This window comes from Canis lupus, chromosome 7 (genome assembly GCF_011100685.1).
Source record: "Canis lupus familiaris isolate Mischka breed German Shepherd chromosome 7, alternate assembly UU_Cfam_GSD_1.0, whole genome shotgun sequence".
Lineage (NCBI taxonomy): Eukaryota > Metazoa > Chordata > Mammalia > Carnivora > Canidae > Canis > Canis lupus.
Genome location: NC_049228.1, coordinates 4,875,139 through 4,900,103, shown reverse-complemented (window position 1 = coordinate 4,900,103; position 24,965 = coordinate 4,875,139). Strand labels below are relative to the sequence as shown.

At 32.4% G+C, this 24,965-nt stretch overlaps 1 protein-coding gene across 4 annotated transcripts in view; it reads right to left on the bottom strand.

Moving 5' to 3' along the window:
• DENND1B (DENN domain containing 1B) overlaps positions 1-24,965 on the bottom strand; it is a 267,328-nt gene that overhangs the window by 131,906 nt on the left and 110,457 nt on the right. For all 4 annotated transcript variants that reach the window (XM_038541978.1, XM_038541976.1, XM_038541977.1 and 1 more), the window contains exons 6-7: positions 14,295-14,364; positions 2,632-2,712 (exon numbers count right to left, since the gene is read on the bottom strand). In XM_038541978.1, coding sequence (XP_038397906.1) covers positions 2,632-2,712; positions 14,295-14,364 — 151 coding nt within the window. The remainder of the gene's footprint in view (positions 1-2,631; positions 2,713-14,294; positions 14,365-24,965) is intronic.

The following is a 24,965-nucleotide window of genomic DNA, read 5'->3' as shown; positions in this document are numbered from 1 at the left end:
ACAATATTTTATCCATCAGCTGAATCTGCCAATTCTTTAGATACTGTTTTGAGAAAAGGAATACAAAATTTGAAAGCTACCATAGTTATTGACTCAAAAGCTTATAAGAAGGCTTAAATTATAGAAATAACTGTCATACATGGAATAGAACACACTCAAATTCACTAAACAAGATTATTTCAGCTACAGTACAAAATATCTTCTCCATATGATAAAACTTCAATTCACTAACAACTGATATTAGGATAGCTTTTCATGGTATATCTAGATATATCATTTCATGTAATTCCCCAAACAACTTTCTCAAAAATAGACTCACTCAATTTCTCAAATGAAGAAAAAGAATCATCAAAAGATACTAACTTTTTGGCTTAACATCACACACTTAGTGACTGTGACTTAAACCAGTATTCCCTATTCTTAGATATTAAGAGGTCTAATACTTTTTTTATTTACAATCCTTACTAATAAAGATGAATTGTTTCAATAGCCAGCATTTTAAAAAAATATCTTATTCATTTGAGAGACAGAGAAAAGCATGAGTAGAAGGGAGGGGCAGAGGGCGAGGGAGGAGACTCCCCACTGAGCAGAGAGCCCAACATGGGGCTCGATCCCAGGACCCTGGCATCATTACCTGAGCCAAAGACAGATGCTTATCCATCTGAGCCACTCGGGTGCCCCCTCAATAGCCAGTATTTTTGAACAGTATTTTTGTAAGATATTTATTTACTCCAGAACAAATGATACTCCAATTTAAAGCCAGCATGCATTTTTTACATCTCTCATTAATGCTCTACAATAGCTACCTCTATTATTTTAGCACGTATATTTCCTTCACCTTTTAACAAAGTGTTAGAATCATTTTATAAATACAACTCCTTCAAAGAATGACATTTATTTTTGATAATCCAGAGCCTTTCTTTGTTCTTGATATTTTCCCTTGGCCTATTTCATTCCCACTAATCGTAAACCTTGCACTTCTTTGGCTTCAATGACCTACAAATCTGAGTTTCTCCTTAACTGTTCCTTCCTCTAATTCTTTCATACAATCTGCTTTTTTCTTCTATACAATCCATTTGGACAATGAGATGTTGGCCTCTGCTTTACTCTCTCTGTATTCCTTTAAATAGCTCAAGTATTCCTACAATTATTTCTGCTGATGACTACTACATCTGCGTTAAAAATTCTAGGTTATCCTTAGCTTTCCAGTCTACAATCTCCAAATGACTACTAAATATTTCCTCTTTGGTAGTGTGCAACAAAAGAGGGTGTAGACATAAAGGTGCGGAGATCACAGGGAAAAAGAATACGCTGTTAACCATACAGGAAAGTTTCACAAAGGTGGGAAGTGAGCTAGTTCTAGACTACAGATGGATATTCTACAAAGAGGCTTTAGTAAAAAAGTAAGGTGTACAAGTGAAAAAGCACAATGTTCATTCAAGAAGACGAACAGAACAATGTGACCAGAGTAGGAAATCAATTTAGGAAGAAAAAAAAAAGTGAAACAAAAATGAAAAGGTAGACTGAGGCTAACTAGTGTGTGTTCATGAAAGCCTGGTGGAAAGTTTGGACAAAATCTATAGAAAATGGGAGCTTTTAGGTTTCAGCAAGAAACTTTATATAGTTTAAGGAAGTTTAATCTGACAGGCTTTTATAGAAAGGACTAGAAAGAGAAACTCTAGAGTAAGAACTATTTAAAGTGCTAAGCATCTGAACTAGGTTGCTGACAGAGAAAAAAAGAATAAAGTCAGAGAATGCTATTATTGAGTAAAACTGCAGGAAAAATTACGCAAAAAGAAAGTTATTACCAAAGAATATAATGAAACTAATAATTTCTTTGTTGTGCAAAAAAGTAAAGACCTATGAATACGATTACATATACTTCAATTTACTTTTTCTTTCAATTTCTCTTACATCATCCTATACATTTTCTTTCTTATGAGTGGCACCGTTTATCATTCTGTTGGAAGAACTAAAATGAATATAAATAAATGCTAACATTTCATTTGGTATACTGAATATTAATGAAAATATCCACATTTGTGATCATTAACTTTGAATATTTACAAAATCTCCCAAAATACTAGTGTGCTTAGTGAAGTTTCAGTGGTAAATAATCTATACCACAACAGGCTTGTTTGATAAATATCAATCATATTTTCATTGGTTGGTGTTTATACTTGAAGATTGATTGCAGAATGGGGAAAGAAGAAGAAACTTTGTACGCAGAATTTTTATCATATGATTAGTTATATGCTATACCCTCAATTCTTTTTTTATATACTGTTTTCATTTTATGAGAAGTATTGTGTGTGTGTGCGCACACATGTGTATGTGTATTTCCTTATTATGGATAGATTTCACCTGAAAGTCAGTGTTCCTCGTAAAATATTCTCACAGGTGTGGCTACTTCTGGCATATAATAAAAAAAAAATCTGTGATTTAAGAACTCCAAAAATTCACATCTACTATATGTTATGATAGTTAAAGCATGGCAAAAAGTTCCAATATCATGTAGTGCTGTTATTACTGGCACTAAAGCTTCCCTGGTAGAAGAATCTCTTGATGGTGCATGTGTTCTTAAATGAGAATGTTCTATGACTAAAAAATCAATTAATAGCTAATACTTACCACACTCAAACTGACAGGAGTGTTTGCCTTTGGTACTGGGTGGCTATAGAGCGATTTGAGAGTTTCATTCAAATCATCTTCCTAGAGTAAAATTAAAAAGTACATTTTATAAATGAATTAGATACAGAGCAATATAATTAAAACTACCTGATAAATCATGCACTGTGCCTTTTGATATTAGACATGTTTCACACAACTGCTTACCACAAGCACATTTCAAAAAACTGAAATAGAAATATTGAAATTTAATAAGTATGGAAAAGATAATCAAATATTTTTATTACTTTATTACTTTACCAGAAAGTAAAATAGCAGTGTTTCTATTTAATATAAATCTATATTTGGCAAAACTATTATTATAAAATACACCGATGCTATCTACAGAGAAAATCACCTAAATCATTAAATCCAAGAGCAATGGGATTGAATAAAAATAACAATACTTTTTATCAGATCACTGAATGCTTCCATTTTCCATTTTAATTTTAAAATCTTAAACCTCATTTTTAAGGGATACAATTTAGTATGATCATTGTACTACGATACAATGTACAGGTTATTCTAAATAGCTCTTTTCTAAACAGCTACCAGCACACATGTGTATGTGTATTTCCTTATTATGGATAGATTTCACCTGAAAGTCAGTGTTCCTCGTAAAATATTCTCACAGATGTGGCTAATAATAAATGGCATTAAGTAAAATATATAACACATTTACTTCCTAGGATATGTATAATAATAATGTACCTTGATAAGCACACTCACTTTTTCTGAATTATACATATAAACCCAGTTATAAATATATGAAGGTTGCTTTTTATATATATAATTTTTATTCTTTCTTAAAATATTTAGGTGGGGACAATATACCAAAGGAAATGGAAATTGCTCAAAAAAGGTAAATTTTAATTGTAAGGAACTTGGATATGAGACACATAACTTCTCACAATTTGTCTTTTACCTAAGAAAATTTCGTAACTCCAATTTCTATAAGAGTTTACACAGTGTGCATTCAAAACTGCCTACTTAGAATGTTCTTTAGAATGACTTAAAAGAAAAGACCATATTTAACACTAAGAGTTTCTAAAAGTAAAGTATTCAAAATTTGGATGACTATTAGAATTAATGCTGGTTCCACATGTATTGTATACTTGCAAAAACAAAAAACAAGAAATAATCACCAAGTAGAATTCTGGTTTTGAATTTCCATTGTTATAATTAAATATTTTTATTTCCAGTTATTTTCCTAGGAAAATGACTGAATGCATAGCTTCAACATAAAATTGTTCAAATGTAAAATGACCTTCTAATGAATATCTCACAGAATTAAGTACATCAAGTGTATCAGGGGAAATATTTACACACATCCACAAAAAATACCTGAACTTTTGACAAGTACCAAAACTTTGCTATTCTAATAATAAAATTTGATTGCCAGATTAGATTGCTCACTAGAAGTGTAAAAGGAGTATCTTAATTCATTAATGATACATTTAAATTCTATTAAATAAGAAGTATCTATAGTAGTATCTGTGCTGAATTTAGGGTTTTGTTTTTTTAAAGATATTTACTTTGAATCTCAAAAGATGATTGTCCTATCAGTAATCATGAGTGAATGACTTATAATCTTGAAAGATAACTATGTAGACTTATGTTCTGGAAAATTTGAGTAGTTCAAAATTATTGGACAATACATTATGTGTAACAAAAAAGAAGTAGATGAGCTAGGAAAGAATATCATAAACCAGATCATGGAGCTTCTTATACATCAGGCTACATACAAGTTTAGATTTTATTCTAAGAGAAAAAGGAAGCTATGAGAAGACTATAAGCTGTGGAATGATATAATCAGTGTTCAGGAAGGAAGAACATTCTTAAAGATCAAAATACAGTGGCACTTAGAGCTATCAGTGTGTATGAAATGCCAATAAATGTGTAGAAAGAAGAGAAACTAAGAATATAAAATAAGAACATCCAAGTTTTAGGTGTAGATAGGAGAAAAAAGTCACAGAAAGGCTTAGAGTATAGCTAGAAACAAAGGAAAAAAAATTTTAGGCCAACCCAGAAAAATACAACCTCAAGAGTAATAAAATATCAAATGAGAATTTATTTTTTAAAAAAATTATTTATTTATTTATTTATTTATTTATTTATTTATTTATTTTATTTTTTTTATTTATGAATGAGATAGAGAGCACATGAAAGCAGGTAGAGGGGTAGGGGAGAAGAGAGGACAGGAGGGAAAGGGAGGAGGGGAGAGAATTTCAAGCAGACACCTCACTATGCATGGAACCCAACACAGAGCTCAATACCATGAGCTTGAGATCATGACCTGAACAGAAACTGAGAGTCAACACTTAACCAACTGAGCCACCCAGGTATACATCAACTGAGAATTTAAACAGATAAGAAAAGGATGGAAAATATATCCTGATGTTAAAAATCAGAAAACAATAATAGGCAATAGTTAAAACTTTTTAAAAAACTTTTCTTTGGTGCAGCCCCGTTGGCTCAGCGGTTTAGCACCACCTTCAGCCCAGGGGTGATCCTAGAGACCCGGGATCGAGTCCCACGTCGGGCTCCCTACATGGAGCCTGCTTCTCCCTCTGCCTGTGTCTCTGCCTCTCTCTCTCTCTCTGTCTCTCTCTCTCATGAATAAATAAATATTTTTTTAAAAAAACTTTTATTTGAATTAAATTACACCAAATGGTACAGCTCATATCTTAGTAAATTAGTTCTTGCTCCAAACATCAAAGAATGACTAAGGGGATAATTTACAAATATCATCCTACAGAAGTTGATTAATTCAAAAGCACACTTGAGCATTCTCATTTTCATTTTTAAGAAAAAAAGATAAGACCTAAATGTAAGAGCTAAAACTAAAATTCTTAGAAAAAAACGTATAGGGAAAGCACCATGACATTGAATTTGTAATTTCTTGACATGACACTGAAAGCACAAGCATCAAAAGAAAAAATGCATAATTGGACTTCATGAAAATTAAAAACTTTCATGAATCAAAGGACACAATCAACAAAGTAAAAAGGCAACCCATGGAATGGAAGAAAATATCTACAAATCATGTATCTACTAAGGGATTAATATCTGAATACATAAAGAGCTCCTACTACTCAATAACAACAACAAAACATGCTTAAAAATGGGCAAAGACCTTGAGCAGACTTTTTTCCAATGAAGAAAATTAAATGACCAATGAGTACATGAAAATACATCACAAATCATTAAAGAAATGCAAATCAAAACCACAATGATATACCACTTCACACCCATTAGAATGGCTTTATAAAAACAAAACAAGGAGACATTTCAACAGGGCAGCATAAGAATCTGAATTCACCTCCTCCTATGGATACAGCAAATCCACAGCTACATATGCAATAATTCCCTCAGAAAAATACCTGAAAACTAGCCGAATAGCTCCTCCACAACAAAGGATAAAAGAACCACACTGAGAAATGTAGAAGATGCAGAGACATGATCTCATCCAAAACCCCATCTAATATGTGGTGACCCACAAGTGGGAGGGATCTCAAGCAGTTTCTCTCTGAGAAATAAGGGACTTATGGCACATATCAGGCACCTCAAGCCTTCAGACCTACATGAAAAAGATGAGCTCCCAAAATGTCTGGCTTTGAAAACCAACAGGGCTTATATCTAGGAGAACAAAGAGTTGTAGGGAATGGAGATTCTACTCTTAAAGAACTTAGGCACAGACTCCCTTGCCTCAGGACCAAGCACAAAAGCAGCAGTATGTAAAGTACCTAGACCAACATGAAAAAGATTCATTTGCTAATCTTAAAGCATCTGCCAGAGGAGGAGGAGCTTATTCAAACTCTCTCTGGGACAGAGAGGCACTTGTGGGTGTCACTTCTTCTCCCTCTACCTTTCTAGTGCCAACAGGCACTCCTGCCTCTATACCACCCTTGCAGCCCCATCAGAGGCAGTGGAAAAGCACAGCCTACATAGGGAATGCCGCTTGAGCACTTGGCTCTGGTGGCCATGGAAAATTATGTTTTCTGGGCCCCACAGGTCTGAAATAATAGAAGAGACAGTTCTTGACAGGATACTACCCTCAGGGCACTGCAGAAACAGCAGAAGGAAACACACTACCGAGTCTTCCTATTTACTTACACTGGAGCTTCAACTGAGGGGCACACTGCAGAACTACCACACATCTAGAGGCTATTGAAGTACACTCAGTGAACACAGACCAGGGGATATCATTTTTGCACTCTCCCCTGGCCTTGCAGTAGCTCACTGGTACCTCCTAGAAAGTTCATACACTTGTATGAAGCCACACTTTTTGCCATCGTCACCAAAAGTACTCCTCCAGATTGACTGGAATGAAGACCAGCAGTCTTTCTGACTGCTGTCCTGCAAAACTATACACTTACATACCTTTAAAAAGCTGCTGCCTTAGGGTTTAGCTTCTAAGCAACCTAAATAGATCCCTACCTCTGGAACATTTAGAGGACAGAGCACTATCTCAACAGCTATTAATAATAAATCAAGCTCCTTAGACAATCACAAAGGTTCAAGAGATAACCAAGAGCTAGGGCAAGGTTAAATGATAGGGTCATCTACACAAGGTCATTCTTTAAAGAATGAGAGAGAGAGCTGTTTCGTCTAATGCACCGAAACTAACATAGAAAGCCAACCAAAATGAGGCAACAGGACTATATTCCAAATGAAAGAATAAGACAAGATTCCAGGAAAAAAAAAAAAAAACCTACAAGAAGTAGAGGTAAGTAATTGATCTGATAAAGAATTCAAAGTAATGGTCATAAAGATAGTCACTGAAATTGGTAGAAGACTGGATAAATACAATGAGAATTTCAAAAAGAGAGAAAATATAAGAAAGTACCAAATAGAAGCCACAGAACAATAACTAAACTAAAAAATACACTGGAAGGGTTCAACAGCAGACCAGAATCAGTGATCTGGAAGACAGGGCAGTGGAACTCACCCAAACAAATCAGTAAAACAAAAAAATAATTTTAAAAAGTGAAGATAGTTTAACAGATCTGTAGACAATATCAAGAAGAATAACATCCATATTATAGAGGTCCAAGAAAGACAAAAGGGGACAGAAAACTTATTTGAAAAAAATAACAGCTGAAAATGTCCCTAATCTGAGAAAGAAAACAGATATCGAGACCCAGGAAGCCCAGAGACTTCCAAACAAGATGAACCTAAAGAGACACATGCCAAAAAAAATAATTAAAACATCAAAACTTGGAGAATCTGAAAAGCAGCAAGAGAAAAACAACTTGTTACAAAGGAACCCCCATAATGCTATCAGCAGATTTCTCAGCAGAAACTTTGCAGGCCAGAAGAGAATGGCATGACACACTCAAAATACTGAGGAAAAACAAACTTCCAACCAAGAATACTTTACCTGGCAAGGTTATCACTCAAAATTGAAATAGAGGTAAAGAGCTTTCCAGCCAAATAAAAGCTAAAGGAATTTATCACCACTAAACTGCCCTACTAAAAATGTTGAAGAGATTTCTCGAAGCTGAAAAGAAAGGGTAATAATTATTAAGAAAATATATGAGAATAAAAATCCCATTGGTAAATACATGGTAAAGGTAGTAGATTAAAGACTTATAAAGCTAGTATGAAGGTTAAATGGCAACAAAAGTGAAAATAACTATAGAGACAATAATTACTTAAGGGATATACAAGGTAAAAAGATTTAAATTTGACATCAAAAACAAAATGATGGGTGCCTGGGTGGCTTAGTTGGTTAAGTGTGTGACTCTTGATTTTGGCTCAGGTCATAATCTCAGGGTAATGAAATCAAGCCCTGCATCAGGGCTCCATGTACACCGGAGCCTGCTTACAATTCTCTCTCTCTCTCTCTGCCCCTTCCCTAGCTCCCATGTGTGCACTCTCTCTCTCACTAAAAAAGTAAAAATAAAACATGTTTTTATGGGGAAGCGGGTCAAAATGTAGTTTTAAAATGCATTCAAATTTAAGTTGCAATCAATTTAAAATACACTATTACATATATAAGCTATTATATGTAAGCCTCATGGTAACCACAAAGCAAAACTCTATAATAGATTCACAAAGGAAAATGAAAAAAGAATCGAAGTATACAGCTATACAAATCTACCAAACCAAGAAGAAAGCGAGAGAAGACTGAAACAGAGAAGAACTACAAAATAACCAGAAAATAAACAAAACGGCAATAAGTACATAGTAGATATAATTACTTTAAATGTAAATGGTCTAAATTCTCCAGTCAAGAAATACAAAGTAGCTAAATAATTTTTTTAAAGGCCATCTATATGCTGTCTACAAGAAACTCATATCCTATGCAAGAACACAGAGACTGGAAGTGAAGGAACAGAAAAAGATATTTCATGCAAAAGGAAACCAAAAGAAAGTGTGGCAGCTATACTTGTATCAGACAAAATAAGCTTTGAAACAAAGAACATAATAAAAAACGAAGATGGGCATTACATAATGACTAAGGTGTCAATCCAGCAAGAAGATATAACATTTGTAAAGGGAGAAATTGACAGGAATAATAACAGGAGACATTAATACCCCAGTTACATAAAAGAATAGATCATCCAAACAGGAGATCAATAAGGAAACACTGGCCTTAAGAGGCACATTACACCAGATAGACTATCATATAAAGAACATTTCATCCCCAAAACAGCAAAAGACATATTTTTTCAAATGTACATGAAACAATCTCCAGGATATATCATCTGTTAGTCTATAAACAAGTTTCAATACATTCAAGAAAATGGAAATCACATCAAATATCTTTTCCATCCAAAATGGTATGAAACTCGATGTCAATTACAAGAAAACTGGAAAAATTACAAATATATGGAGATTAAACAACATACTACTGAATGACCAATGACTCAATGAAGAAATCAAGAAATTAAAAAATACTTTGGGACACATGAAAATATAACACACCAAAATAGTTCTAAATTTTATAGATATATAAACCTACCACATGAAAAATGAAAAATATCAAGTACACAAACTAACTTTGTACGTAAAAAAAAAATTTTAAAGCCTAAAAAAGAAAAATGAAGCCCTAATTTAGTAGAAGGGAGGAAATAATAAACATCAGAGCACAAATAAATTAAAAATGGGATAAAAATGCAATAGAAGGGATCCCTGGGTGGCGCAGCGGTTTAGCACCTGCCTTTGGCCCAGGGCGCGATCCTGGAGACCCGGGATCAAATCCCACGTCAGGCTCCCGGTGCATGGAGCCTGCTTCTCCCTCTGCCTATGTCTCTGCCTCTCTCTCTCTCTCTCTCTCTGTGACTATCATAAAAAAAAATGTAATAGAAAAGATCACTGAAATTAAGAGTTGGTTCTTTAAAAATAGAAACAAAAAAATGACAAACTTTTAGTTAGATACACAAGGATAAAAAGAAAGAGTTCTCAAATAAATAAAATCAAAAATAAAAGACACAACTGACACCAAAGGTATATATAAATTATCATAAGAGACTACCATAAATAATTTTATGTTAACAAATTCAACAACTTAGAACAAATGGATAAATTCCTATAGATTTATAGTATTTTGAGACTGATCATGAAGAAATAGAAAATCTAAATAGGCTAATTACTAATAAGGTGACTGAACCAGTAATCAAAAATCTCCCAAAAAACAAAAGCCCAAGACTAGATGGTTGCACATGTGAATTCTATCAAACATTCAAAGAGGATTTAATATCAATCCTCCTTGAATTCTCTAAATAACTGAAAAGGTGGGAATGCTCCCAAACTAATTTTATGAGGTTAACATTACCCCCATACCAACACCAGGCAAAAATCACAAAATTACAAGCCAATATCCCTGATAAACAGAGATGCAAAAATCCACAACAAAATATAAGCAAATCAAATTCAACAGTTCATTAAAAGGACTCTCCACCATAATCAATGGGACTTATTCTAGGGAATGCAAAGATGATTTAATATCTGCAAATCAATCAATGTGATATACCACATTGACAAAATAAAAGATAAAAATCATATGATCATCTCCATAGATGCAGAAAAAGCATCTGACAAAATTCAACATCCATTTATAACTAAAACTATCAGCAAAGTGGGTATAGACAGAATGTACCTCAAAATAATGAAGGCCATATACGACAAGTCCACAGTTAATATCATATTCAACAATAAAGCTGATCAGGACTAAGACAAGTATGTCCATTCTCACCACTTTTACTCAAAATAGTATTCAAAGCCCTAGCCAGAATAAGTAGACAGGAAAAAAATAAGAGGCATCCAAGTTGGAAAGGAATAAGTAAACTGTCACTAATGTAAATGACATGATCTTATATATAGAGAGAAAACCCCAAAGATTCCACAAAAAACAAAACACCAAACCTGTTAGAACTGATAAATTCAGCTAGTTTCAGGATACAAAATCAAGATGCAAAAATCTGTTGTGTTTCTTATATAATGAACTATCAGAGAAATCAAGAAAACAATCCTATTTACAACCGTATCAAAAAGAATAAAATAGCTAGGAAAAAATACCTAGGTATATATTAAAAACTATTAGATAATGATGAAAGAAATTGAAGAAGATACAATAAGTGGACAGATAATCTGGTCTTGTAGATTAAGAGACCACTGTTAAAATATCCGTTTTATTCCAAGCAATCTACAGATTCAATATAATCCCTATCAAAGTTCTAATGTCATTCTTCACAGAATTAGAACAAACAATTCTAAAATGTATACGGAACACAAGAGATGCTATGTACCCAAAAGAATCTTGAAAAAGAACAACAAAGCTAACAGTATCATGCTCACAATTTCAAACTATATTACCATGATATAGTAACAATAACAGTAACCGTATGCTACTGGCACAAAAACAGTGACACAAAAATTGATGGAATAGAACAGAGAACCCAAACATACATGGTCAATTAATTTATGACAAACGAAGCAAGAATATGGTTTATCCTTTATGGACAATCTCTTTAATAAATGGTGTTGGGAAAACTAGACAGTCATAGGCAAAAGAATGAAACTAAACCTCTATCTTATACTATACACAAAAGTTAAGTCAAAATGGGTTAAAGAGGGGATCCCTGGGTGGCCAGCGGTTTAGTGCCTGCCTTTGGCTCACGGCGTGATTCTGGAGTCCTGGGATCGAGTCCCACATCAGGCTCCCTGCTTCTCCTTCTGCTTGTGTCTCTGCCTCTCTCTCTCTCTGTGTTTCTCATGAATAAATAAAATCTTTAAAAAATTAAATGTAACTGGAGGGTATTATGCTGAGTGAAGTAAGTCAGTTGGAGAAGGACAAACATTATATGTTCTCATTCATTTGGGGAATATAAATAATAGTGAAAGGGAATATAAGGGAAGGGAGAAGAAATGTGTGGGAAATATCAGAAAGGGAGACAGAACGTAAAGACTACTAACTCTGGGAAACGAACTAGGGGTGGTAGAAGGGGAGGAGGGCGGGGGGTGGGAGTGAATGGGTGACGGGCACTGGGGGTTATTCTGTATGTTAGTAAATTGAACACCAATAAAAAATTTAAAAAAAATTAAATGTAAGAGCAGAAACTATAAAACTCCTAAAAGAAAACATTCAGTAAGCTCTTTGACACTGGCCTTAGAGATACTTTTTGAATCTGACTTCAGAGTCAAGGGCAACCAAAAAAAAAAAAAAAAAAAAGAAAGAAAAGAAAAGAAAGGAAGAGAGAAAGAGAAAATGAGACTATATGAAACTAAAAAGCATAGCAAAGAAAACTATCAACAAAATTAAAAGGTAATATACTGCATAGAAGATACCTGCAAACCATGTAGCCAATAAGGGTTTAATATCCAAAATAAAGAACTCATACAACTCAATAACAAACAAACAAAAAAAATGATTTAAAAATGGGCTGAAGATCTGAATAGACATTTTTCCAAAGAACAAAGACAGATCACCATTAAGCACATGAGAAGATTCTCAACACCACTAATCATCAGGAAAACACAAAACAAAAGCACAATGAGTTATCACCTCACACCTGTCATAATGGTTATAACAAAAAGGTTAAGAAGTAACAAGTATAGGCAAGGATGTGGAAAAAAGATGTGTACCCTTGTACACTACTGCTAGAAGTGCAAACTGGTGCAGCCTCTATGGAAGAGTTTGGAGGTTCCTCAAAAAATCAAAACTAGAACCGCCATGTGATCCAAGTAGTATTTATCTGAAGAATACAAGAACACTAATTTGAAAAGATATATGCACCCCTCTGTCCACTGCAGCATTATTCACAAGAGCCGAAATTTGGAAACAACATAAGTATCCATCACAAGATGAATGGATAAAGAGGTAGTGTACAAAATGGAATACTACTCAGCCATAAAAATGAACAAAAATATCTCCACTTGTGACAATACAAATGGACCCTGAGGGCACTTACATTAAGTGAAATAAGTCAGAGCAGGACAAATACCATATGATTTGACTTATGTGTGGAATCTAAAAACCAAGGCAAATAGAAAAAACAAAACAAAATAAAACTCATGGATACAGAGAACAGATTAGATTGATGGTTGGAGGGTAAAGGGTTGGGGGATAGGTGAAATGGGTGAAACAATCAAGAGACACAAACTTCCACTTAAAAAATAAGTAAGTCAAGGGCCTATAATGTACAGCATGGTGACTAAAGTCAATAACATTGTATTGCAAATTTGAAAAATGTTAAGAAAGTAAATCTTAAAAGTTCCTATCACACACAAAAAAAAAATCTTTAACTTTGTAGAATTGGTAATGACAGATGGTAAATAGAGTTACTGTAATAATATTTCACAATGTACACAAATGTCAAATCATTATGCTGTACACCTGAAATTAATATACTGTATATAAATAATACTTCAATAAAGCAAAAACAAAACAGAAAATAGCAGGTGTTGGGGATGATGTAGGGAAATTGGAAACTTGTGCATTGCTGCTGGGAATGCAGAATGGTGACACCATGTGAAAAATATTATGACAGTCCTTCAAAGAATTAAGCATAAAATTACTGTAATATTCAGCAATCCACTTCTGGATATATACTCAAAAGAACTGAATACAGCAACTCAAACAGATATTTGTACACCCGTGTTCCTAGTAACCCTGTTTACAACAGTCAAAAGATCGAAGCAACCTAACTGTTCATCTATGGATGACAAGATCAACAAAATGCGATGTGTACGTAAAATGAAATTGTATTCAGCAATTCCTTTCCTCAAAAAGGAAAGAAATTCTGACACATGGATGAACCTTTTTTTTTTTTAACATGGATGAACCTTGAAAACATGCTAAGGGAAATAATCCAGTCACAGAAGAACAGATATTATACAATTCTACTTACATGAGGTGCATAGGCAAATTCAAGTAGGCAGAAAATACAATGATTGTTGTCAGGGATCAAGGGAGGAGAAAGGAAAATTATTGTTCAATGGGGCACAGAGTTTCAATTTGGGAAGACAGAAAAGTTCTAGAGATGATGCCGATGGCTGCACAGAATGTGAATGTGCTTAATGACGTAGAACTGTACACTTCAAGATAGTTAAAATGGTAAATTTTATGTTACATGTATTTTACAACATTAGAAAAAATTTAGGGGAAAAACATAGCTTACCAGTTCCTTAGCCAAGTAATCTGCCAGAGTATTTAGAAGCTTGTAATATACTTCAAACCATGGCAGGTAACTGTAAAAAACAAAACAAAAAAACTTGAAAAATGTATACACATATACTATTTAGAACCAATACATATATTATTTAGAATCAAGAAAAGAGATAACAAACATTAAATTTGTTTTATTTCAAACAGCTTAATCCTGGATGGCAGAAAAGAACTATATCCATGTTCTCCTTAATGTTACAGTAAAATTTTATTATTATCTATTAATAATTTTCACAAAATAGTAATCATCCAAAGTTCTATTATAAAATTTATTCATTACACACTTCTATTTTATATCTGTAGTAAAATTATGTAATCCTATATCATGGTATACATAGAATGAGTGCACCATAAGCACTCAGAGAATAAAAGTTAACCACTGTAATAAAATATAATACAAAATAAAAACTAATTTTAAAATGCTTTCAAAATAAAGACATAATTATTTATTATGATTACTAAAGTCACTATATAATTCAATAGAATTATGTGCCTAGTCAATTATTTTGAAACTGATGTTCAAGTAGGATAATAAATTTCAAAGTAAACATCAATATAAATAACAAAGTCTATTTTAAAGTTGTAAAAAACTTTTCAATATCAAAAATACATATAATTGAAAATTCATTTTGATTCACCTTACTAGATACAAATATAACTAATTTTTATGTAAGCAAAATAGAATTGTCCAAAATTCAATTATACACAAAAAATCTGTACTCCTTATTACAAATTAAGATATTAGTACATTTAAAATCTATTCAAAGGTTAATTGTTCATTAAAATGCATGCTCTTCACATAGAAGTATATAGTAAACCATAGAAACACCAGTGTATTAAGTATTAAGTAACAAAAACTTTTTTTTTAAAGAATTACTACATAAGACTACTTTCTAGAAGAAAACAGTATGATGTTTTTACTATATAACTGTACCCTGACAAGAGTACATGTATATAAATTAAAATTTTTCATTTAAAAATCAATGAATAGAGCTTAGAAAACAACATTCTATCTGCATTTTTTCATATAATGTCTGATTTATTAATGGCTATGAATGATGCTTTTTGATTCAAGAGTAACCTAAAGTTACAACAGAAGAGCAGTGGGGTATAGTCTCTTTATTCAGTAGAACTGTTATAGAGTTCTTTAAAATAATAATAATTACTATTAATGATAATAAAAGGTGACATAAAAGATGCCTATGATATTTTAAACTACTAACTTCTGGTTAAATCTAGTATATTGAAGACACACATTTATCTCTGTGCTGTTTGGAAATGACACTAAAACGATAGTAAATGAATAAAAAGGGTATAAATTAATAAGGATAAGAGAAATGAAGAAAAAAGCAAAAAGAGAGCAACACAATTGAAAGGTTTTGTAAAGATGAAACGGAAACAAAGAATGATACCTGACTTAGCAAAATACAGAACACCAAAACCTAGGTGGCAATAAAAGAGAAAATGACCAGTAGCTGGAATATTTGTACCCCACTCCTCAGGATCCTGAAACACTGGTCTGGGAATCTCTTTAAAAACCCTCAGAGGTCCTATTTTCTAGGAATGAAATCCACCACTGTGCATACAAAGTTTCTAATTCAGTTTGGTGCCTCTATCTTAAATATAAATGAAGGGCTCAACCACTAGATATTAGAGAAATATATACAGACATGAATACAAACATAAAAGGAACTCCAAGTAAACACACAATACAAGCAGCAGATGAGAACTCTAAAAAGTTATCATTAATATTCTTAGGAGCTTAATATAGAAAGAGATGCTACTAGATAAGATGAAATCTAAAAAAAAGAGATGAAAAAAATTCTGGACAAGAAAGAACTTTTAGACATTCAAAATATAAAAGTTGAAAAAAATTAATATCAATAGAAAGATTAGAAATTAAATCAAGAATATCTCCTAGCAACTAGAATAAAGAGATAAACCAATGGATAATAGGAAAATAAATATTAAAATATCAGGGCATCAATCTCAACGATATAAGAAACAAATCTAAACTCATGGAAGAAAAGTTCTATTTAGGAATAAATTGTACAAAGGTCTAAGGAGCAAAGTACGGCCTTGGGGAACTGGAAAATCAGAAGTTAGTACTGGTATTCTTAATTTTCTTATTTAAATGATTCAACTCTCTAACTCTAGTGCCTAGATTACTATTCTACTATACCTCTCACCAAAAAAGAAAAAAGATTAATAATACTATTTTTAAATTTTCAACTCAATACCATGCAAATTACCACATCTTATTTTCTACACTCATTATAACTCAACGAAATAATTTTCATGGAGAATGTTCTTCTACTAAAGCACACTACACTTCCTTGGACAGAGTGCCATTTCTTTCACATATGCAAGCATTTCATATTCATATTTCAACTTTTAATGGCCTGAAGAAAGTGTTATTTCAGGAAAATTTCAGTATGTCATGTAGTTCAAATCTGTATGTTCACATTAAGAGGAGACCTAATCTATTCAATGAGCATGCTGATCTGTTTCTGTCTTGTTCTCAAAAATGTCTAAATAAAGCAAAATTTATTGATTTTAGATAGTTGCACGTCTACCTGTTAATTCTTACACTGTCATTACCACCTTACTCAAATAATGTGAAACTTTTTTGACCTTAATTCTTCCTTCCTGGACCATTATAAAAATAAAAATTACAATAAATATCTGATAACTCTAAGTTACTACAAAGTGAGATAATCTTTGTCTACACAAGAATTCTTTTTGCCTTGAATGCTTCTCTTTTTTTTAAGTTCTTATTTTAATTCCTGTTAGTTAACATACAGTGTTATATTAGCTTCAGGTGTACAATACAGTAAGTGAAGAGTTCCATACATCACCTGGTGTCATCACAACAAATAAATTCCTTAATCCCCATCGCCAATTTAACCCAACTACCCACCACTCTCCCCTATGGTATCATCAGATTGTTCTTTATAATTAAGAGTCTGTTTCTTGCTTTATCTCTCCCTCTATTTTTTCTCCTTGTTTTGTTTCTTAAATTCCACATATGAGTGAAATCATACGGTATTTGTCTTTGACTTATTTCACTTAGCATTATACTCTCTAGGTCCATCCATGTCATTGCAAATAGAAAGAGTTCATACTTTTTATGGCTGAATAATACTCCATTATTTATTTATATATATAAATATCACATCTTTATCAATTCATCTATTGATGGACATTTGGGCTGACAATACATTGTCTATTGTAAATAATGCTAATATAAACACAGAGGTGTGTGTATATCCAGTTGAATTAGTGTTCTTGTACTCTTTGAGTAAATACCCAGTAGTGCAACTGCTGGATCACATAGTAGTTTTATTTTTGACTTTCTGAGGAATCTCCATACTGTTTTCCACAGTGCTGCACCAGTTTGTAGTCCCACCAACAGTGCAAATACTTTTCTGTGTTCTGGTTTTTTCATCTTTACATTAGTTTTCATTAGTTTTCTTCCCCTCTCCATTTTCTTTCAAATTGTGAAGATTAACTGAAACAATGTTTCACAAAAGCTAATTTATATAAATATAATTTATCTGTAAGATTATTTAACTGTTTTTGAAAATAAAACAAATTGAATTAAATAATATTTAGATTACTTCTCAAAACGTAATAGTTCTTATTTGTGCTAAATATTTTGTTATCTATGTAATCAATGCTATTTTTTATAATCTCCAAGAATACCAATTCTGGCTGAACTTCATCCTGGTACCAGATTACGTTTGTTCTTAATACAGGATATGTTGGATTTTGTTCTTATCTTCATTCTTTTAATCATCAGATTCAACACTCAATTCTATTATGTTTATAGCACTGCTAGACACTATGATGTTTTATAACTACCTCTAATATGATTTCATCTATAAATCAGACTTTAAAAAAAAAAACTATTGCAACAAAGTTGCAATAGAACATGGAACTAGTCAGTTACATGTCCTATGTCTATCTAGGGAGAAGACAGCAGAATCTAAGGGATGACATTCTGTATGTTAAAATAATTGGAAGAACAGGGAATAAAACTTTTTAAACACTAACTATATGTATGAAAACATGCTAGGTACTTTATCTCACTTAATTATTAAAATAATGCCATAATGTGTAATTGACTAAAGTAAAGCAACTTACCCAGGATCAGGGTCACAAAGTTACCAAATGGCAAGCCTGAGATTAGAACTCTTGATCCATCTGACTAAGCAATATTTGCTCAGGTGTTCTCTATAGATAGCCTATCACCCAATGCAGGCATGTAGTTCTATATCTAATCTTTGAATAAACATGTCCAATAACCAGACATTTTCAGGCAGCTAAATAAACTATGACAAAATATATTCTGGCTTAATCTTAAACCAGTCTACTTATAATTTCTGTCCACTGAAGCAAATTCTATCTTCCAAATCTGTTTAACTAATATTCAGAGCATTACTTTTATGCCTTTCAAATTATATTTTGTTCATATGGGCGAATTTCTCAGCAGATAAAGATCTGTTTAACTCTTTTATCTAATATATTGGTAATTCCTTCCAATTGTAGATGTTAGTACTGCTTCTACGTTTATCATTGTGGATAAAAATTTTAAAAAGGACATGGCCCTCAATATAGTACAAGATCCCTCTCAAAATAACATAAGTCTATCTACCAATAATCTAAGTATGATATTTTAACCAATAGAAGGACTCATAACTTCATTATCTATTATCTAGGCAATATTTTTCTCTCTACATAATTTGTTCATGAGAGAGAGTGGAAGACTCTAATTTTTACAGCACTGCCTGATACACCAGTGTCATCATGAAGAACTGAGTTTAGTTACACACAACATGCATTTTATAACATATACTGATTCTTGGTGATAACAATTCCTTCTTAAGAATGGAAGTCATTCATATTTTTAAATAAAAACATCATATATCAAAGTGGAGCTATTCTGTAACCTAGTCATGCTCCTAGAAATGTCAGGGAAGCTGGAACATTTTCTGTTGCTAATAAACAATAGCATCTAGAGTAGAGGGTGTAAACTGACTACTTGCACACTATCTCTAGCCCATGGGCATATTTTGTTTGGTCAACACCCCCTTGTTTAATCAAATAAGTTGCCAGCTTCTAAATCTGAGATAATTCCCTTAAAGATCTGGATTTCTTGTTCCTCTTAAAAATCAAAAGAACTGGTCACATATTTTTCACTCTGTACCTAGAGCTGTGTAATGGCTTTTGTCTTTGCATATGGCATGTCCTATCTGAATCACCACACTAACCCCAACTTCTAACTGTCAGACACTTACCCTACATATCTCATTTGAATTCCTTCCTGGTCCCTGGAAGTAATTGCATCCACAATCCTTGATATGAAGCAACTACTCAACAGGAAGTCCTGCTCATTCTTTTATATGACAAAGAAAATGGTTTGGAGTACACAAAGTAGACAATAATTCAAATATTTAACAAGATTCCATTGTAAGTTTTATTTATTTTTTTAAGATTTCATTTATATATGCATGAGAGACAGAGAGAGAGAGGCAGAGACATAGGCAGAGGAAACATCAAGCTCCCTTCGGGGAGCCTGATGTGGAATTCAATCCTAGGACCCCAGGCAAAGGCTCAACCACTGAGCCACCCAGGTGTCCCTACACTGTAAATTTTAAAGACAAAATGTATAGCAAAAATAACATCTATATTATAAATGTTATAGATTTATAAAACATTATAAATTATATAAACTTACCTCACTGGGTAAGAAATGTTATTCTCAGGTTTTTATTTCTGTGGCTTTTTAGATAATTTCAAACAATATATGTTCAAAGCTATTTCTCACTAATATATAAGCCCTTAAACTGATTATCAATAAGTTAAAATATTTTTTCACTAAATTTTATAGACTCAAAGACAGTAAAAATTTGTTCTCTTACAACCAACCACAAAAATCCTAGAAAGTTAAAAAACTGTACTCAACATACTATAATGGCTTAATATTTTACCTGAATCTTATAAAACCTGAAAATGTAATTTTCTTAACAAAGAATAATTGACTCTCATAGTCTTACACACATATATAAATGTAAAACATTAAGACCAATTATTTCTTAAGAAGTCAAGAGATTCTTCAAAGTTTAGTTATAAGACTATTTTCTTAATTTTTCATAAAGACATAAAGCAAAACACAGAGTATATATAAAGTCATGAATCCATTTTGTGGCAGTAAGAAGACTTCCCCCCCACACTTGTGCTTCCACTATAGGGCTGATAAAACTTTTACATTCAAAAGTCAAAGGTTAAATAAAGGAAAGGAAATGTTTTTTGTCAAATAAGTAACCACTAACAGTCTAAGTGATCAGCAGGAACCTTAACTTATAGTAATCAAATAAAACTAAGGAAACTGCCTTTCCGTAGAAAAACGTCTAATGTCTAGAGGCTGTTTTTCTGTCTGGAAAATTGACACAAAATGTGTAAAATTGAAACATTCTGCTTCTAAGGGATTTGCCCAAAGGAAGAGTGTGAAAGCTTCAAGTTTGGTATGAGTTAAAGGGGGGAAGGGGAAGGGACTACAAAGGTCCTAAACATCAATCTGTCTTCCTTATTAGGGTATTTCATTTAGAACCATTGGCAACAATTTTATAGTTCTAAAATTATGTGAATCAAATTAGGAAAAAAAAGTTATTTCTTGCATTTTTGTTAGCCTGTGAAAGCAATTCTAAATACAAACAATGGCAAGATTTAAATTAGTAATATCTCAGAATATTTTTGAAATCTTATTTAAAGCTAAAATAGATATGTCATGGAAAGAGCTAAAGCACACAACCTCAGCTGAAAATTCAAAGTTAAACACCAACTTTTGTACCTGATTTTACCTTGTATTAAAATTTTTAACCATCCTTAATGTATCTCATTTTCATTATGACTTTTAAGGACCTGAAATGTTTTAAACTTTTCAATATCAACAAAACTCAAGAGATATTTATATTTTTCATGTACAATTTAAATCATTCAAATACAAAAACTAGAAGGTAATATAAATGAATTTTTTGTTAAGATAACATTCAATCACAATAAGAAAGATAACAAGAGAAATATTAATTTGCATCTAAAAATCTTAAATCATTTAATGAGAATGACCTCTAATTAATTAATCCAGTATTATCTCACAATAGAATACTAGAATATTGCATGATTCAATATAAATGCACTAGTTTTACATGAGACAGCATCATGGGCAAGGTATTATGATTTTTCATATTCAAAAGTCAAAATATATTCCAAGTAAAGATATAAATAACTTATTTTAAAAACTATAATCAGAAAAGAAATTATCTTTGTGCTAAATCTCAACTTTTAAGGAAAAAAACACTGAAATGACCAACTGTCAGCTTGAGCATGTGCAAAAACTCTCAACACTTAAAGAGGATACTATGAAAGCCTTGGAAGTTTTTCCAATTTATAAACTGCTTTACATGCATTCATTCATTTACAAATTGTGACTAAAGCCTACAGTTAATTATTTAGTTTGCTATCCAATAGAAAGATTTGTAAATGTATCTAAACAAGTCATAGAAATGACAGGAGTGAAATACCAAAATTTAAGTAACAGTTAGGTGTTACAAATACAAGTCCTTTATTTTCTTGTTTAAACTTCTCTCAATCATCTAGATTTTCCTTAATAAAAATATTACTTTTGTTATCAGAAAAACATGGATAAAGACATAATTTTCTATGTATTGCTTATGCAAGTATTTTGTCATTTTTCTAAAATTCTAGCCCTAATAAAGGCTAAACTCTAAATAGCCTTCGAATTAAGGCTAACCTCTAAAAAGCCTTAGAATTAAGGCTAAACTCTAAAAAGCCTTCGAATTAAGGCTGAATTCTAAGACCAGGATACTCCCACAAAACCAAATGCAAACATTACTCCAAAAGTATTGGACACCTAGCTACCAGTTAATACTCAGAATACTAGCATAGGTGAGTCTCTCACAACCCCTGCAAACACCACAGTTCGTAATTAACACACACACACACACACACACACATACTAGCCTTCAAATGAAGACTTCTCATTGCTCTAACAAATTCTGCGAATAGTTCAGTGGATAATTCTATCTTCCTTCTTTACCTCAGAAAATTACTAGTTAAATTCTATGTCTTGGTTTTATATTGAAACTAAACAAATTTTCTTCCGTTACACCTTCAAAATACAACAGAATTAAACGAGTAGTGTTGGAAGAGAAACAAATAATAGGAAATAAATTACAGATGTAGTAGCATTTCTCCTGCCACCTCACAAACCGTTTCTGCTATGTTAAACATTTTGTGTTGAAATTATGGAAAAACACTAATCTCAGGCTCCACGATGGTGATGGGAAAGTCATTTCAGAAGCAGTATTTTTTTTCTCTTCCAAAGGCCATTCTTTCACACACTGTGACTCCAAATCTCAAGAGCACGGAATGAAACGACCCTTTTCATTCTTAATTCTGCTATACCACCATGATAAACTGACTGCCTTTGAAGTGCCTGTAATAAAACACACTAATAAAATAATCTCCTATCCTGCAAACAGACTATATATTTTACCTGACAAAAGATGATCTGGTTAAATTCCCACTGAGTTTTAATGCACTATTTATAGTTCTAACATCAGAATTTTAGAACACGGAAAAACTGATTAAAATGACTCATTCATCGTAAAAAAAAAAAAAAAGGATAAATGCTGAAGTGCATAAAGTAAAAAAAAATGGAGATCAAAAAAATTGGAGATCTATTCTTCTAGTCTTTTTTATAGGTATAAACAACCCTATATTAATATGTAAATCTTTCTTATTGTTAACTACTTCTTAAAGTAAATACATTTACATACATAAATAAATTATTCTTTACAATGTAAGAACATGCCATAAATATTACTTTGACACTTCTCATAGTTTCACAATATATCATAAACATTTCTCTGAGTTAGAGTCTGTATGAATACATAATTTTCCATGATAAATAATATTCCATTCTGTTTGTCATTCATTCATTAATTTATTTATTCAACAAATATCTATTAAGAATTCATTATGTGCTAGGCACTATTGTAGGCACTGGGAGAATAATCTATAAGTGAAAAAAAACAGAACATTCTGGTAGGGGGAGGCGGGGCTGCCAGGGGAGACTGGGAAATGTACCATAACATACCTAATCAATTCCTATTGAAGGACATTTATATCCCATTATTTGCTATTATAAACCACGCCATAATAGATAACTTTGTTCACACTTTACTGCTCTCTACTGGGAATATTCCTGAGATTTAAAATTCTAGAACTATAAATAACTGAATCAACGAGTATGAGATTTTAGAAATGTGATAGATATTATTAAATTTCTATTCTAAAGGTTATATCATGGTATAGTCCCACAAACAGTACATGACGTGTCTGTTTCCCCTCATGCTTATTTTGTTTAATTTCATTTCTGCCAATCTTAATGTGTTCATTTCTTTCATCTTTAGTAAGGCTGAGCATCATTCATAGGTGTATATGCTATTTAAATTTCCTCTGTGAATATATTACTCACATGTCTTTCTTATTCTTCAGTTCTGTGTCATAACTTGTAGCTACTTATCCTGTATCACAGCTATTAATTCTGTTACAGTGGCTATAAATATATTTCTACCAGTTAATTATTGGTATTTTCAATTTTCATATATTTGTCATCAAACAAAATCTTTTATCATTATACAGGCAAAAAAGCCAATCTTTTTGGCCTCAAGATTCAGTGGTAGTAGGCATATAAAGGCACTCATTGGGGATCCCTGGGTGGCTCAGCAGTTCAGCACCTGCCTTTGGCCCAGGGCATGATCCCGGAGTCCCAGAATCAGGTCCCACATGAGGCTTCCAGTATGGAGCCTGCTTCTTCCTCTGCCTGTGTCTCTGCCTCTCTCTCTCTCTATGTCTATCATGAATAATAAAATCTTTTAAAAAATAAAAAAAAAATAAAGGCACTCATGACTACAATAATTTTCATTTTTATTTATATATTTTGGGGAAGAGGGGCAGAAAGAGAGAGAATATCCCAAGCAGGCTCTATGCCTAGTGTGGAGCCTGACGTAGGGCTCAATCTCACAACTCTGAGATCATGACCAGAGCCGAAATCAAGAGTCAGATGCTCAATCGATTGAGCCACCCAGGAACTTCTACAGTAATTTTTTAAAATCAACAATGTTTTCTTCCAGTATGTTTAAAGTTTTATCCTCCTTTTCAACAATTATAAAGTTAAATCTAAAGTGGGGGACACCTGATCTGGTTCATAGACAAACCAGGACTCAAAACACCATTATTCCCCTTAATATAGCACTTAAGAGATTTGTTAAAATTATTTTCACAAACATACATTAATTACCTATAGATAGGCATTTACCTATGATAGCTTTCTGAATAAGCTTCTGAATTCCATTATATTTTCATTATCTTTCACTATTAAAACAAAATAGTCTTTAATTTACTGGCTATTCTCAACATAGTACACTGTCTTTCAGGACAAAGATTATGTTATGCCATTAAAATCATGAGATGGCAACTTTTGAAAATTTCCCAGGGAAAAATAAGCTGGAGAAGAGAATTTTCTCATTTTAAGATT